The sequence below is a fragment of the Scyliorhinus torazame genome, chromosome 4, assembly GCF_047496885.1.
Source record: "Scyliorhinus torazame isolate Kashiwa2021f chromosome 4, sScyTor2.1, whole genome shotgun sequence".
Taxonomy (NCBI): Eukaryota; Metazoa; Chordata; class Chondrichthyes; order Carcharhiniformes; family Scyliorhinidae; genus Scyliorhinus; species Scyliorhinus torazame.
In genome coordinates, this window is record NC_092710.1 from 199,262,225 (window position 1) to 199,279,896 (window position 17,672).

Below are 17,672 nucleotides of genomic sequence, written 5' to 3' on the forward strand. Positions count from 1 at the left end.
CGTCTCTGCTCTAGCCCCCTACAGGTAAGTGAATAGCCTTTTCTTTTTTGCAGGAAACTGGGGAGTGAAAGAGCAACGTTTTTACGCCGGCGTGAGGACATAGCACCATTTTGGGAGAATCCAGCCCTCTATCTTAGAGTTATGAAATTTCTATGTAATAGATCCTGTCTCAGCTAAATTGCATCTGTCCTGAACAGCTAGATAGTGCAGGCAAGCATTTATACCACTACAGTTAGTACTAAATGGTCAATACAAATAGTAGTTATGAGATTAAGTAAAATGGGAAAATCTACCAGGCCCCAGTTTAACAATGGGAAAAACAATTATATAATCATCAGACAATTGGGAGGCAAGTACAGGCCAAAAGGCATGTAAAGAAAAACATTATTTTTGCAGATAATACCATGTAGAAGCTCTGACCAGTAATGACACTTTGCAGTTAAAAATGTCATTGACCTCAGCTTCCTTCTCTACAAAATATTCTCATTCTTATGGCTTGTAAAACAAAATAGTGATACCATACATTAAGCGTAACTTTGCAAAATGAACATTCCATTGGCTATTATTAAATAGTAATTATGAAAGATGGAAAATCCTACCAGGTCCCAGTTTTGCCACTGCATAGAGGAGATCATAATTGATGATTGGGGTGGCATCATCAATTTGTTGCCAACCCACGGGTGGTGATGCTGGAGGAGAGATGAGAAATTGTTTTGCTGGCTGAGGAGGGGCAAGGTGCAGATTATCTCCATCTGGACCTTGATTTTGAACCTGGAAAAAAATTGACATCTGTTGAAACCATAATCCACCGTGTATCAGATGACAGCAGCCGTTCACTTCCAATGTTTAAGCGGACTCTTTTCAATCTTACATTGGAAGTCTGGCCTTTCTCAGCAAGAAAATGTAGGTAATTACTTTCTCTAGCTTCCATATTCTATCTCGGTACTGCTGAAAAGCAGGATAAGACCATAAGATATAGGAGCCCAATTAGGCTATTTGGCCCATTGAGAATGCTCCGCCATTCAATCATGGCTGATATGTTTCTTGTTCCCATTCTCCTGCTTCTCCCCATAATCCCTAATCTCCTAATTAATCAAGAACCTATCTGTCGTGTTGGATGTTCTGATGCACAAATGATCCAACACGGCTGTAGATGGTACAACTCTGTTTTATTGTCTAAACAACGGTGACAACTAACTGCTGGTTTGGGCACATGCTTCACCAGCTAACCTGTGGACCCAGCCCTAGCACTATCTTAGTGAGGCACTCAGCACATGGTGTATGTCTGAGTGGCGCGCTGTGAGCTCTGTGCTCTGAGCTATCTCATGGTAGAATGAGCGGGAACTGTGGTGTTCCCTGTTTTACCGTGTGTGTGCTCTCACTGGTGATTGGCTGCAATGTTATGTGTGTGCTGGTTGGTCCAACTGCCTGTCCATCAGTGTGTGTGTGATTGCACCATGATATGCTGATGTCGATATCATGACATATCATGACATCCCCCCCTTTCACAAAGGATATGTGCCTAATAAATAGAAATGTGTACTGAGTGCATCTGAGTATGTGTGTGCAATATTTACAACATGTACATGAGGCTAAACTATATACAGAGGAAGGTGTCAGGTGCAACAGAACAACGAGGTTGTACCAATAACAGAACAAATGCAATCAGCAAACGACAAGAGAAAACTTCTGGAACAATGAACGACAAGAAAAGAAACTCGTTACAGTACTGTAAAACAATTCAGTGAGTCCAATGTGCTAACAGGCTCATAAGTCAAGTCTCTCAGGTTGGCGACGAATTCGGGTTGACCGCCTCAAGGGTGGGTCAGGATCCACCGGCTGAGGAATGGGCCTGGCCATGGGCGGGAAAGGAAGAGGCAGAATGGCAGGAAGCTCAACAAAGTCGACAACAGGAGGGCGTGGCACCGGTGCATGATCTCGTAGCGAGCGCGGAACCAGACGAAGGGCCCGCCGATTACGGCGGCGAATAGAGCCATCAGGCATACGAACCAGGAATGAGCGGGGAGCCACGTGGCGGAGAACCTCGGCAGTTGCCGACCAGCCACCCTCCGGTAGGTGTATGCGGACGTTGTCTCCAGGCGCCAGGGCAGGAAGGTCAGTCGCCCGAGCGTCATGTGCCACCTTCTGCTGAGCACGCTGTTGCATCCTTCGCAACACTGGAGCATGGTCGAGGTCAGGAACATGAATGGACGGCACAGTGGTCCTGAGGGCGCGACCCATCAACAGCTGGGCTGGTGAGAGGCCCGTGGACAGTGGGGCCGAGCGATAGGCCAGCAGGGCTAAACAGAAGTCAGATCCGGCATCGGCAGCCTTGCAGAGGAGCCGCTTCACAATGTGGACGCCCTTTTCCGCCTTGCCATTTGACTGAGGATGCAAGGGACTGGACGTCACGTGTGTGAAGTTGTATGAAGTGGCAAAGGAAGACCATTCTTAACTCGCAAAGCAAGGCCCTTGTCATACATGACGGTGAGCGGAATTCCATGGCGAGCAAAAGTTTCTTTGCATGCCCGGATGACAGCTGATGATGTCGTGTCGTGCAGGCGTATGACCTCCGGATAACTTGAGAAGTAGTCAGTCAGAATAATGTAGTCCCTGCCGAGCGCACGAAAGAGGTCCACGCCCACCTTCGCCCAGGGGGACGTGACCAACTCATGGGGGCTGAAGGGTCTCAGGGGGTTGCGCCGGCTGAAACCTCTGGCAGGTGGGGCATTTGAGCACCATGTTGACGATGTCGTCGCTGATGCCCGGCCAGTATACAGCCTCTCGGGCCCTCCGCCTGCACCTTTCAACTCCGAGACGGCCTTCGTGCAGTTGTTCGAGGACAAGCCGGTGCATGCTGTGTGGGATCACGGTCCGGTCCAACTTCAAGAGGACACCATCAATGACGGCCAAATCATCCCGGACGTTGTAAAATTGTGGGCACTGCCCCTTGAGCCACCCTTCCATCATGTGGTGCATCACATGTTGTAGAAGAGGGTCAGCCGCCACCTCACGGCGAATGTGGGCCAGACGTGCATCAGTGGCCGGCAGATTGGCCGATGTGAAGGCTACCTGGGCGTCGACCTGACAAACGAACCCCTCCGAGTCGGGCAGTGTGTTGACCGTCCTGGACAGAGCATCTGCGATGTTGAGATCCTTCCCCGGGGTGTAGACAAGTTGGAAGTCGTACCTCCGGTGCTTGAGCAGTATGCGCTGGAGGCGAGGGGTCATGTCGTTGAGGTCCTTCTGAATGATGCCGACCAGGGGGCGATGGTCGGTCTCCACAGTGAACTGCGGAAGACCATATACATAGTCGTGAAACTTGTCGATGCCAGTCAACAGGCCTAGGCACTCCTTCTCAATCTGCGCATAGCGCTGTTCTGTGGGGGTCATGGCCCGCGATGCATAGGCGACCGGAGCCCATGATGCGGTGTGGTCCCGTTGCAGGAGTACCGTCCCAATGCCGGACTGGCTGGCATCAGTTGAGATCTTTGTTTCCCGTGTGGTGTCAAAAAACACCAGTACCAGGGCGGTGGTGAGCTTGACCTTGAGCTCCTCCCATTCACTCTGGTGTGCGGGCAGCCACTGGAATTCCGTTGTCTTTTTGACCAGGTGGCGAAGAGCATTCGTGTGCGAAGCAAGGTTAGGAATGAACTTCCCCAGGAAGTTGATCATCCCGAGAAAGTGCAGCATTGCCTTCTTGTCTGACGGCTGCTGCATGGCTGCGATTGCTGCCACTTTGTCGGCATCCGGCCGCACACCCGACCGGGAGATGTGGTCCCCCCAAAACGTTAGCTCAGTCTGGCCAAAAGAGCACTTTGCTGGTTAAGGCGCAGGCCCTGATCCTGTATCCGTGTAAAGACACGCTGGAGACGACTGATGTGCTCCTGTGGTGTGGTGGACCAGATGATAACGTCGTCTAAGTAGACGCGTACCCCTTTGATGTCCTCCATCATCTGTTCCATGATGCGATGGAACACTTGATGGCGAATGGCATTCAATTGTAGCAGTATCAGCCAAATGGGGTGTTGAAAGTGCACAGCTTCCTGCTGGACTGATCCAATTGAATCTGCCAAAAGCCCTTTGAGGCATCAAGCTTGGTGAGTATTTTTGCCCGAGCCACCTCGCTCGTGATTTCGTCTCGTTTGGGTATGGGGTAATGTTCCCTCATAATGTTGTGATTCAAATCTTTTGGGTCGATGCAGATCCGGAGCTCGCCGGAGGGCTTCTTGATGCACACCATGGAGCTGACCCATGGCGTTGGCTCCGTGACCCGGGAAAGCACTCCTTGGTCCTGCAGGTCCTGCAGCTGCTGCTTGAGGCGGTCCTTGCGTGGTGCTGGGACCCTACGAGGTGCGTGAATGACCGGGATGGTGTCTGGTTTGAGCCGTATTTTGTACGTGTAGGGCAGTGTGCCCATGCCCTCGAAAACCTCCTGGTTGTGCGCGATGAGTGAGTGGAGCTGCGCCCAAAAGTCTGCATCTGGGAAATCGGATGTGCCTTCTAGAGACAGAGTGTGTACCCGCTGAACGAGGTGTAGGATCTTGCATGCCTGTGCGCCTAATGGAGAGTACTTCGAGGATCCTACGATTTCAAATGATAATGTGGCTTTGTGTGAGTTGTGCGTAACCTCGCGCTGGCAGGACCCCGTGGCCGGGATGACGTTTCCATTGTAGTCAACCAGCTGACAGTGGGATGGCAGAATCGATGGTTTGACCTTCAAGGTCTGGAAGACTGACCATGCGAGGAGATTGACGGAGGCACCAGTGTCCAGGCAAAATGTGATCTGTGATCAGTTGACCGTTAGAGTGGCACACCACTCATCACCCGGATCAATGCTGTGCACTGGCAGCGGCTGGTGGTTCCGACTTGGGGACATCCGGTTCTTGTGGATTACCGCAATGCGGAAGGGCTCCCTGTCTTCAGTATCGCTGGTCTGCATACTATCTGGATATGACTCAGTGTAGGGGGGCTGAATCGCCCGCACGTCCCTGCGAGGCTGGCGGAATTGTTGGGAGTTGGCAGGTTGAACTGCTCGACAGCTGGCAGCATAGTGGCCCATCCTGCCACAGGGGAGGCATTGTCGCGTTTTGGCCAGACATTGCCACTTTAAGTGGGCGGGGCCACAGTTGCCGCACGTCGTGACATCATGGCGTTCGTTGCGCCACTGCGCATGCGCGGTGCGGTCCTGCATAGAGCGCGCCTGTGCATCACGTTCCTCTGCGTCAACGTCCCCTCTTTTGGCGCGTACAAGCGCGAGAGGCCTCGGAAAGCGCGCAAAATGGCCACCCTCGTCCGGGCCGGGGGCCGGGAGGAACCCGATCGACTGGACCCGCTCCGCCTCGTAGGACCCGTGCCGTGCCGTTTCGGCCGCCTGGATTTGGCTGGTCGCGTTCTCATGGAGGATGGCAGTCGCTAGGGTGAGGCGCTTTACTTTAAGGAGCTGCTGGCGTAGGGTGTCCGAGGTGACCCCAAAAACTATCTGATCCCGTATCATGGAGTCGGAGGTGGCCCCATAGCCACAGGACTGCGCGAGGATACGGAGGTGTGTCAAGTAAGATTGGAAAAGCTCATCCTTACCCTGCAGGCGCTGCTGGAAGAGATACCTCTCGAAGCTCTCATTGACTTCCACGCTGAAGTGTTCATCGAACTTCAGAAGCACCGTCTTATATTTTGCTTTGTCCTTGCCTTCCACGAATGCCAGGGAGTTATAGATGTGGATGGCGGTATAGATCTCCGCCGTGGAGAGGAGGAGGGCGATCTTCCTGGTGTCCGATGCATTCTCCCTGTCTGTGGCTTCTAGGAAGAGCTGGAAGCGCTGTTTAAACAGCTTCCAGTTTACGTCGAGATTACCAGCGATTCGGAGCGGCTGCGGCGGGCTGATGTTTTCCATGGAGCAGGATGGCGGATTTCTGAAAGGGTGCAGGTAGGTCTCACAGTCGCTGGTTAGCGTCCACTACTGGTATAATGTCGTGTTGGGTATTCTGATGCACAAATTATCCAACACGGCTGTAGATTTTATTGTCTAAACAACGGTAACAACTAACTACTGGCTTGGGTACGTGCTTCACCAGCTAACCTGTGGACCCAGCCCTATCACTATCTTAGTGAGGCACTCAGCACATGGTGTATGTCTGAGTGGCACGCTGTGAGCTCTGTGCTCTGAGCTATCTCCTGGTAGAATGAGCGGGAACTGTGGTGTTCCCTGTTTTATAGTGCGTGTGCTCTCACTGGTGATTGGCTGTGATGTTATGTGTGTGCTAGTTGGTCCAACTGCCTGTCCATCAGTGTGTGTGTGATTGCACCATGATATGCTGATGTGGATATCATGACACTATCTACCCCTGTCTTAAAGAAACTCACGACTTGGCCTCCACAGCATTCTGTGGCAATGGATTGCACATATTCACCACCCTCTGGCTGAAGAAATTCCTCGTCTCAGTTTCATAGGACTGAAAGAAATCTGGCAAGATTTTATTTCAATATGGTTGCTGATCGTGGATTTGAAAGTATATACAAGGTAATTTTACAATTTTGCACCTCTGGAGTGAGTCTTCATCCAGTGGCAGCACATAGTATCAATTTCCATTGATTAATCTTGTAAAGTTACACTTTATGTTTATAATGCTTATTTTGAGGTACAAATGTTCTTCCAGCATTATAGTTCACAAATGACCACATTATTTTGGGTTCAAGATGGAGTTTGAAGCTTAAGCTTAAGTCCATAGGACTTTAAATTTATAATCTTGAAGATTATAAAAATATCCTACATGAACTTCTGGTGGCCTTATGAAGGGGAAGGGCGTACATGAGGTGGCTCCCACTAGAGTACTATACTTTTAGAGTACCTTTTCTTCCAGTTTCTGAGGGTATTTCTGTGTAAAAATCCACTTGGAATAAGGTGCCCACATAAGGGAAGGACCAGGTCAAAGAAACTTGAAAATAGAGGTTTGTTGATGGAATCGGGGGCTACTCAGGGCACGTCGCTGGAGAAAATGGCGGAGACAGCTTCTGTGACTCCGGCCAATCCACTAACCGGCACCCTGGCAGCAGAATTTGAGAAGCAATGACAGGTTGTGTCAGGGGACCTCCGCAAGTCAATGGAAGAGGCCCTGCCTCCCATTTGGTTGGCGTAGGAGAAGACTAACAAGATGGTAAAAGCGCATGGCGCTGCGATCAAGGCATGGACATGACTCTCTCAAGGCGTAACGATCAGATTGCCTCTCTGGAGGCAGAGATGTGTCTGATGGCTGATGTGAATGAAGCACTGAAGTGAATGATTTGTAGAATTGTTCCAGGAGGCAAAATATTCAAGGCATGGGGTTGCCATAGGGGATGGAAGGCCCAACTCCCACAGAATACTCTTTGAAGATGTTTGGAAAAGTAGTGGGGGAGGGTAGATTCACATCCCTTCCGGAGTTGGATTGAGCCGGCCGGACACTCCAACAGAATCCCGTCCCAAAAAACCACCGCGGGCAGTTATTGTGAAGTCCCACAGCTTCCAGGAAAAAGAGTGGGCTCTGAGATGGGCTAAGTAGCATCGTGACTATAAATGGGAAGACCTTGCCATCAGGCTTTATCAAGATGTTGGAGCAGAGCAGGAAAAGAAGTGGGCAGCATTTAACAAGGCCAAAGCAGCCCTGTGTAAAATTGGAGTCCGGTTTTGAGTGGTGTACCCTGCGCCGCACGGAGTTACTTTTGAGGGGAAAGACTATTTTTTTGATGCGCCGGAGAATGCGGATTCTTTATATAAAAGCATGAACTGGGGGTGGGTTGATGGATGTTTTTGGATGTTGGGGGTGAGCTTGTAGATATGGAGAGCTGCTGGGATTCCTTGTTCATGTTTGTATTTCTTTGTTCTTGTATAGATTGAGTGTTTCAAAAGTTGGATTTTGGCGTGAGATTTAATGTTATGGGGTTTTGCTCTTTGTGCTATAACTGTTATAAGAAATATATCTCCCCCTGTTGGAGTCTGATATTTTAAGGTTTTAAAAAATATATTTTGTGTCTTTTTTCTGTTTTATTTCACTCCGGGCAGGAGCCACCCTGCTAGCCGAAGTGTTAGCAATGGGAACAGAGCAGTGGGGGTGACTGCAGCTCATTATATTAGCTTTGTTGTAGATAATGAGCTTAGTGTTTTTGTTTTGTTTGGGGTTAGGGTTAGTGGAAGTAGGTTTTAGTTTTTTTTATTCGCCTTACTGTTCGTTCTATGTTTTGGTGTCGTATTTTTTGAGAGCGGGGAGGTGGGGTGTAATTTGATGACGGTGACAACAGATTTTACTTTGTTTTGTCTTGTTAGTGGGTTTGGTGGCCATCTTGTGTGGGCCTGGTCTCTGTACTCTCTAAGTAAATGCTGGATAAAATTTCTTGGTGGAAATGACTCCGGATCGAGGAAGGGGGCTAGGAGGCCCCCAATTCGTTTGGTCACCTGGAATGTAATGAGGTTGAATGGCCCAGTGAAGGTTGAAGGTATTTGCTCACTGTTGCTTCACCGTGCCCGGGGCCCCAGGTTCGATTGCCGCTTGGATCACTGTCAGTGCGGAGTCTGCACGTTCTCCCCGTGTCTACGTGGGTTTCCTCCGGGTGCTCCGGTTTCCTTCTACAAGTCCCGAAAGACGTGCTATTAGGTGAGTTGGACATTCTGAATTCTCCCTCAGTGTACCCAAGCAGGCGCCGGAGTGTGGTGTCTCAGGGATTTTCACAATAACTTCATTGCAATGTTAATGTAAACCTATTTGTGACAATAATAAAGATTATTATTATTTTTAATGGTGATGTGGTGTTTCTGCAGGAGAATCATTTGTGGGTCAGGGACCAGACAATGTTGTGGAAGGGGTGGGTGTGACAAATTTTTTATTTGGGTTTTGATGGTAATTTTAATCAATAAAAGGATTCAATTTTCGGCTGCCAAGATCTTGGCAGACCCTAATGGTAGACATGTGATTGTTAGTTGGTCCTTGGTGGGCACCTTGTTTGTCCTGGTTAATATTTATGCTCCAAATTGGGCGGATACAGGTTTTATTAACAAGTTGCTAGCCTCCATTCCTGATTTGGACTCGCATCAGCTAATCTTGGTGGGTGACTTAACTGTGTTCTGGATCTCAGGATGGATCGATCCAGCCCCAAATCTCTGACTCAATTAGGGGGGGTGATGCACAATCAATACGCTTGAGTCCACGTGGAGTCATATCGATTCAGCTTTAATCAGATAGAACTGTACCCAGCAGCGAAGTTACAGAAGTGAAGGCTGCTGGGGACGGCACAGGTTCTTATACCCCGCCTCTCAGGGCGGAGCTATGTACATTGCCCAATGGTAGACCCCGCGGTCTAGCCAATGGTTATTCCTCTCTCTGTTACCGCAATACCTGGTATTACTACATTCACCCCCTGTTAAAAAAAGAGCCAGCGGGGTGATGGCCAGTATTGCTGTCGCCTTTTCTGGTAGGACCAGATATTGCAGGTACCTTGCTATCGAGGGTTGCGGAGAAAGTTCCTGCGTAGTTAATTCTTCTTCATGGTGCTGCAATCAGACGATCGGGCAGCCTGGTCGTCCTACTGGAGCGTCTAAGTTTCGGCGGCGATCCTGATGAGAGCCCCGGCAGTAGTGACTCCGGGAACGTGGTGTCTTCCTCCCAGGCAGTTTCGTCACCCCTAGTCGGCGCTGTAAGGTCGAAGGATGGGCAGAAGGAAGGGGTGCCTGAAGGGAGCGTTGGTGCCTGCTCGGCTCCGGGTCGGGGTTCTGGCGGCAGGGGGGGGGGGTGGGTGGGTGGCAGTGGCTCGGGCGCGCGTGGTGCTCCGGCGGGCGCCAGGTCCCGGAGGGAGACCGTATCTTGGCGTCCGTCGGGGAATGCTATGTAGGCGTACTGGGTGTTGGCGTGCAGCAGGTGGACCCTTTCGACCAGCGGGTCCGACTTGTGCGCCCTCGCATGTTTCCGCAGCAGGACAGTTCCGGGTGTTGCTAGCCAGGTTGGGAGCGAGGTTCCCGAGGAGGACTTTCTGGGGAAAACAACGAGACGTTCATGAGGTGTCTGGTTCGTGATAGTACATAGCAGTGACCGAATGGAGTGCAGGGCCACTGGGAGGACTTCTTGCCAGCGGGAGACTGGGAGATTCCTGGCCTGAAGGGCCAGCAGGACGGTCTTCCAGACCATTCCGTTCTCCCTTTCTACCTGCCCGTTTCCCCGGGGGTTGTAGCTGGTTGTCCTGCTCGAGGCGATGCCTTTGCTAAGCAGGAACTGGCGCAGCTCGTCGCTCATAAAGGATCACTGTGGATGTATGCGGGGAAACCGAACAGTGTAAAAATAGTTTGGAGGGCCTTGATGACGGTGGTTGTGGTCATATCCGGGCAGGGGATGGCGAATGGGAACCGGGAGTACTCATCAATCACGTTAAGGAAGTACGTGTTGCGGTCGGTGGAGGGGAGGGGGCCTTTGAAGTCCATGCTGAGACGTTCAAAGGGACGGGAAGCCTTGATCAGATGCGCTTTCTCTGGCCGGTAGAAATGCGGTTTGCACTCCGCGCAGATTTGTCAGTCCCTGGTGACAGTCCTGACCTCCTCGATGGAGTAAGGCAGGTTCCGGGACTTAACGAAATGGAAGAACCGGGTGACTCCCGGGTGGCAGAGGTCCTCGTGGAGGGCTCGGAGGCGGTCTACTTGCGCTGTGGCACAAGTGCCGCGGGATAGGGTGTCTGGGGGCTCGTTCAGCTTCCCGGGACGATACAAGATCTCGGAATTGAAGGTGGAGATTTCGATCCTCCACCTCAAGATCTTGTCGTTCTTGATCTTGCCTCGCTGTGCATTATCGAACATGAAGGCCACTACGAAGCCTAGGATGGCAAGACGGTCGGTGCTAAACACGCACTTCTCCTTATTGTAGGTCAGATTCAGGAGGTGCGCGGTCTGGAGAAATTTACGGAGGTTGGTGAGGTGGTCCTGCTGGTCATGGCCGCAGATGGTGACGTTGTCAAGATACGGGAACGTTGCGTGTAAGCCGTACCGGTCAACCATTTGGTCCATCTCACGCTGGAAGTCCGAGACCCCGTTTGTGACACCGAAGGGAACCCTTAAAAAGTGGTAGAGCCGCCCATCTGCTTCGAAGGCAGTGTACTGGCGGGCACTAGTACGGAGGGGTAGCTGGTGGTAGGCAGACTTGAGATCCACCGTGGAGAAGACTTTGTATTCCGCGATCCTGTTCACCAGGTCGGCTATACGGGGGAGGGGGTACGCGTCCAGTTGCGTAAACTGGTTGATGGTCTGGCTATAGTCTATGACCATCCTATGCTTCTCCCCGGTCTTTACCACCACTACTTGAGCCCTTTAGGGGCTGTTGCTCGCTTCGATGACCCCTTCCTTCAGCAGCCTTTGGACCTCGGACCTGATGAAGGTCCGGTCCTGGGCGCTGTACCGTCTGCTCCTCGTGGCGACGGGTTTACAATCCGGGGTGAGGTTCGCAAACAGGCAAGGCGGGTCGACCTTAAGGGTCGCGAGGCCGCAAACAGTAAGGGGGGCTATAGGGCCGCCAAATTTAAAAGTAAGGCTTTGTAGGTGGCACTGGAAATCCAGTCCCAGAAGGGTGGCTGCGCAGAGGAGCGGCAGCACGTATAGGCGGAAATTGCGGAATTTCCTGCCTTGGACGGTGAGGTTCGCGAGGCAGAACCCTTTTATCTGCACCGCGTGTGACCCTGAGGCCAGGAAGATCCTTTGTTGGGTGGGGTAGGTGACCAGAGAACAGCGCCTTACCGTGTCGGGGTGGACGAAACTCTCCGTGCTCCCGGAGTCGATGAGGCATTACGTCACGTGGCCGTTGATGCCGATCATTGTGGTGGCCTTTGCTAGAGTTCGGGGCCGACTCTGGTCCAGGGTGACGGAGGCCAGCTGCAGCAAGGAGTGAAGATCGGGCAGTGCATCGTCAGCCGTGTTGGGGGCTTGTGGCCCCATCCAAGATGATGCCGGCCATGGCTCGCACATGGAGTCCGGGGACTCCGAGGATGGCGGCGGGGAGAAACAAAATGGCGGCGGGGAGGGACAAAATGGCGGCGCACACTGCTCCAGCATGGCGGAGGCCAGCTGCAACACAGGGTTTTAGTTGGGCGGCGCATAGCCAGCCGCGCTGGGGGCTTGAGGCCCCATCCAAGCCGGCCATGGATCGCACGTGGAGTCCGGGGACTCGGAAGATGGCGGCGATGAGGAGCAAACTGGCGGAGGTGGGCCTTGGACGGCCGGGACCCGCCAGAAAGACTGCGCTCGTGGGTCGGCCGTGGCCCTAGGGCAGGGGGGTGGAGGTGAGCGCTGGAGCGGGGCGTGCCGCGGCGTTTTGGGCGGTGAGCGCTGGCCGGTCGGGGCCCGGAGTGGGGCGTGCTGCGTCGTTCCGGGTGCGCAGAAGGCTGCGGCCACGGCGCGGGGTGGGGAGAGGTGGGCGGTCGGGGCCTGGAGCTGCGGCGTTTTGGGCGGGGAGGAGTAAACTAGCGGCGCATGCTGCTGCAATGTGACGGAGGCCAGCTGCAGCGAGGGGTTCTGGCCCGGCAGTGCGTAGCCAGCCGCGCTGGGGGCTTGAGGCCCCGTCCAGGATGGCGCCGGCCAGGGGTCGCCCGTGGAGTTCGGGGACGGAGACCCCGACGATTGGGTCGGTGAGGGACCAAATGGCTGCGCGTACTCCTCCAGCGTGGTTGCCGTGGAGAAGAAAGGCTGTGGCAGCGACGCTGCCTGGCGGGGCAAAAACTGTGGTGCGCGTTGGGCCGGCGGGGCTGGGAAAAGGGAGTGTGGCGGTGGGCCTGGAACGGTCGGGGCGTGGAGGAACGGCTGTGGTTGCGCGGCGGGCGGCTGGAGGAATGGCTGAGAGTAGTCACTTGACACCGCGTTCACCGCGCGGGCGAGGCAGACCGTGGCATAGTGGCCTTTCTTGCCGCACCCTTTGCAGGTGACGGTGCGGGCCGGGCAGCGCGCGCGCGGTTGATTCGCCTGGCCGCAGAAGAAGCAGTGTTGGCCGGCGGCGGTTGCGGGGCGTCTTGCCGCGCAGGCCTGCGGAGTTTGCGGGTAAGTCTGGGGGTTAGGCGAGTAAGTCGGGGGGGCTGGCGCGGCGGGGTGCCATGCAGCCCAGGGGGGCGCGGTGCGCACGGGGGCGTATACCATGGCGTTTCTGTACGCCACGTCCATAGACCCTGCCAAAGCCTGGGCCTCGGCGAGGCCCAGCGTCTCCATTTCGAGCAGCCTTCGGCGAATATCGGGGGATATCATACCTGCCATGAAGGCGTCTCGAATTAAACGTTCGGAGTGCTCGTTCGCCGTCACCGCTGGGCAGCCGCAGTTTTGGCCCAGCACGATCAGCGCCCTGTAGAAATCTTCTAGCGTCTCATCTGGGCTCTGCCGTCTCGTTGCCAGCAGGTGACGGGCGTAGACCTGATTAAGTGGACGAATGTAGTGTCCTTCCAGCAGTTCCATGGCTTTATCATAGTTCACCGCCCCTTCGATCAGGGGGTAGATCGCCTGACCCGCGAGCGTAGGAGGTGCATTTTCTGCCTTTCCGTGGGGGTGTCGGCAGCCGTCTCGAGGTAGCTCTGGAAGCATGTCAGCCAATGTTTAAAAATCTCGGTGGAGTTTTCTGCGTGCGGGCTGAGCTGAAGGCACGCCGGCTTAATGCGGAGATCCATCCTTCAAAAGTATTTATCTGATTAAATTGATGCACAATCAATACGCTTGAGTCCACGTGGAGTCATAACGATTCAGCTTTAATCAGATAGAACTGTACCCAGCAGCGAAGTTACAGAAGTGAAGGCTGCTGGGGATGGCACAGGTTCTTATACCCCGCCTCTCAGGGCGGGGCTATGTACATTGCCCAATGGTAGACCCCGTCTAGCCAATGGTTATTCCTCTCTCTGGTACCGCAATACCTGGTATTACCACAAGGGGCAAAGGTGTTGTTGGTTTTCATGGAGAAGATGCGAGGGGGATGGGGGATCCGTGGTAGTTTTTGCAGCCGAGGGATAAAGATTTTTATTTTTTCTCCCATGTCCACCAGGTATACTCACGTGTTGACTTTTTTGTAGTGGGTTGGTCTCTCCTTCCTTGGGTGAAAAGGTTTCCAGCGATTGTGATTTCGGACGATGCCACACATTTTGTGGATTTGATACGTGAGTCAAGTCCCTCCCAACATTGGAGGGATTGGATGCGGCATTGTTGGCAGACAAAAGATTTTGCAAACTCATATCCTCCGCCATTGGGAAGTATATTAAAGTTAATAAGACTGAGTGAATCTCATCTTCTATTTTGTGGGAATCCCAAAGCACTGAAAAAGGTGCACAAGAGCTGCAGAGCACACAAAATGGCATCGTTCACCAGTTAGGGCAGAAACCTGCAGCCAGGTGTGGTGCCAAACTACAGAAGCAGTCACAAAGTGGGAAGAATTATAACAGAATAGGTAATCAGTCAGCAATGCTGAAAGGGGAATATTACAGAATTGGAGGTAACCGCATTCCAGAATCATGTCGGTTTAAGGAGGCTGAGTGTTTTTATTGTCACTAATGAGGATTTTTGATAAAGCAGTACAGAGCTACGTTGAAATCGCCAAGTAATCGATCAATTAAGGTGTTATACAATGTGGAGCAGCCCAGCACCTGTGACTCTGGTATTCACTCTCTGTTTAATCTAAAAACAAGCAAGATTGACCCTCTTACTGTAACACTCCAGATAAATGGGAAGCCTCTTAAGGTGGAAGTGGAAACACAGGCATCAGCCACTACGATGGGCGAGTATACATTTCAGTACCGAGAGAGAGGCCAACATTGAACACCAAGAGCATTTCTGCCAAGTTAAAGACTTATACGTCTTTTGTTATGCTCTTGTCGTAGCATAAGCTGCTTCCGTGATGTGCACTCTGACAAAGGAAGGTTCAGACTTGGAGATAGCTTCAACACGTTTATTGAACTATTAACAATTCTCCGACTTGGATTCGATGCTACTGTTAATCCTGCTATAGCTACTCAGACTGACCCACCAGTCTGCTACAATCCACGTGGTGGGAGTGATGTGTTTCAAATCAACCCTGTGTACACACTGAGTGTCTCCACTGGAAAGAGACTGAGCATGTATGATGTGTCCTTTTATATGGGCTGGTGTAATGCCCCCCTGTGGTAGTGTCATCTCTGTGTGTATCGTGACTGCCCATTGGCCATGTCCTATCTTACTGTCCTATTGGTTGACTGTCTGTGTCATGTCTCTGGTGTTCCCTCTAGTGTCTAGCTAGGTGTAATGTATGTACATTAACCCTTTGTGTACTTACAGTGATGTATATCACCACATCCCCCCTTTTTTCATGTTACAAATTTTCTGTACAGTGTTAAAGAAAATTGAACAAACTAGGTGGATGAGTGATACTCTGTACAAGTTATGACAGTGATCATTAAACAATAAGTCCAAATCACATGCATGAGTCCAAAGTTCATTAATTATTATGGTCGAGTGGCTTTCTTGTTTGGTTGGTGAGTTGGTGATGTTGATGGTGGCATTGCTTTGTAAACACCGTCAGTGTCCCTGTGCTGAAGGAACCAAGAAGTGGTCAAATCACTTCGTTGTCGGATTTGGACTCATTTTTTTTTCTTTTGATGCTTGTGGTGGTAATTCTTGATGACATCTTTCCTGAAAGCCAGGTTGCCTGTTGGTAGTGCAGCAAACGTGAATTGGTAAGATGCATCGTCCTGCCATGGTATGTCATTGTACTGAGCTGAGCAGTAACAGTGTCCCTCATTTGCAGAGTTGTACCATGCCGTACCAGTCGTAGTTCCATTGGTGTTGTTTTTGTCGTGCTTGTTGTCGGCGTTGTTGCCTTTGGTACGCTTCTTGTTATTGTCTTTGATGTTGTTGTTGTGGTTGGTTTTGTTGCTGTGTTTGCTGTGCTGAAGGACCACACTCTGTGGATAATAATAGTGCTTTGTGGCATCTGCTGTCTCCTTGAGCGTGCCGTCACTGATTTTGCGCCGCTCCCCGTCTGGAGTCATGTCCAGTTTACTTGAATCAGCTTTGGCTTGTCGATGTCCCCGTCTGGAGTCTGGTCTGTTTCACCTGAGTCAGTTTTGGCTTCTTGATGCTCCTCATCCGGAGTCATTTCAGGTTCACTTGCATCTTCTGAGGTCTCTCGATGCTCCCCATCCAGAGTCATGTTAGGTTCACTTGAATCTTCTGAAGTTTTGTGATGCTCCCCGTCCGGGGTCAAAACAGTCAGGAATGCATTTGCTTGTGGAGAGGCTCGAGCGAATGAGATTTGAAGTGACGTGGAGTCACCGGAATCACCAGTAGTCACTGCGATTGTCGAGTGCCTCTGTACATTCTAGCTGAAGTCTGTCACGTTGCACATCTGGTATGGGAAGTGGGATTCCGTCGTCACTTGTCTCACATACAGTGGGTAGAGCCTCAGTCTCTTCTTGTCGTTCACTTGAGCTGGGTAGACCATCAGAGTCTTCTTCAGGTGGCTCAAATAGTCTGGGTGGATTGTCATAGTCTGCTTGCTGTACACTTGAGCGTGGTAGACTGTCAGAGTCTTCTTCTTGTTCACTGGAACATGGTAGACTGTCATAGTCTGCTTGCTGTACACTTGAGCGTGGCAAACTGTCATAGTCTTTCTGTTGTTCACTTGAGCATGGCAGACTTGCATCGTCTGCTGCTGGTTACTCAGAGGAGGTTGCTAGACCCTTGTGGTATTGTTCATGCAAGGACTGCGCTTTGGAGTCTTGCATTGCTTCTATCGTGGAGGCTGTCCACAAGCTCGCTGTGGAGGCTTGTGTCACTCCCTCTGTGGAGTCTTGCAGCGTTCCTTGTGTGGAATCGTGCATTGGTCTCTCTGTGGAAATTGTCATAACTTCTTGTTCATGCAAGGACTGCACTCTGGAGACTTGCGCTGCTTCTATCATGGAGTCTGTCCACGAGCTCGCTTTGGAGACTTGTGTCACTCGAGTCACTTCTTGTGTGGAGACGTGCAGTTGTCTCGCTGTGGAGTCTTTCATCGCTCTCTGTGTGGAGGCTGGGACCCTTTGTGGTGTGTGGACCACTCTCTGTGTGGCAGCAGGCCGCTCTCTGTGGGCTTGTACCACTGTCTGTCTTTGGTGTCAGGCCGCAGCATAATCCTGCACTCACGAGTCGGGATGTCCTATATGCTTGGCTGAAGATCCTCAAATCCGAATAATTCGTCGTCGGGGTCGTCAATGTGCAACACGTCTCGTTGTGGTTCGGATTTGGTACTGGGGTAGCCTCCCAAGGTGAAAGGTTCGTCTGAGTCGTTGTCTTCCAAGACCATATCATCACGTTTTGTGTCAGAGCTGGCATTGGGCTCGCGATGGCCAAAGAAGAATTCAAGGTCTGAGTCAGAGTCTTCAAGGACTGTATCATCTCTTTGGGCGGTGATAACTGTTTGTTGCAGGGTTCTGTGGAGGTTACTTTCAGCTACTGGTCGAATTTCAGGCATTGTGCTGTTGTTCCAGGTGAAAGAATCTGGTTTGGAGGCTTTAAATTGTTTTTTTCGTGTTTTGGGACATTTCCCCTTTAAGTGGGCGTGGTCCGTGGCCTCTGACATCATGACCCGTGACGTCGCGCATAGGAAGCGATTGCGCATGCGCAGATCGCTGTTCCTTTACTTGGGACCTTGTTCTCAATTGCGCATGGGTGGCTTCTCGCGCATGCGCAAACG

The 17,672-nt window shown here is 51.9% G+C and overlaps 1 protein-coding gene across 7 annotated transcripts in view; it reads right to left on the minus strand.

Moving 5' to 3' along the window:
* The window catches only part of rcan2 (regulator of calcineurin 2), a 644,130-nt gene that overhangs the window by 151,747 nt on the left and 474,711 nt on the right, over positions 1-17,672 (minus strand). For all 7 annotated transcript variants that reach the window (XM_072499093.1, XM_072499092.1, XM_072499094.1 and 4 more), the window contains one exon: positions 600-771. In XM_072499093.1, the coding sequence (XP_072355194.1) occupies positions 600-771 (172 nt within the window). The remainder of the gene's footprint in view (positions 1-599; positions 772-17,672) is intronic.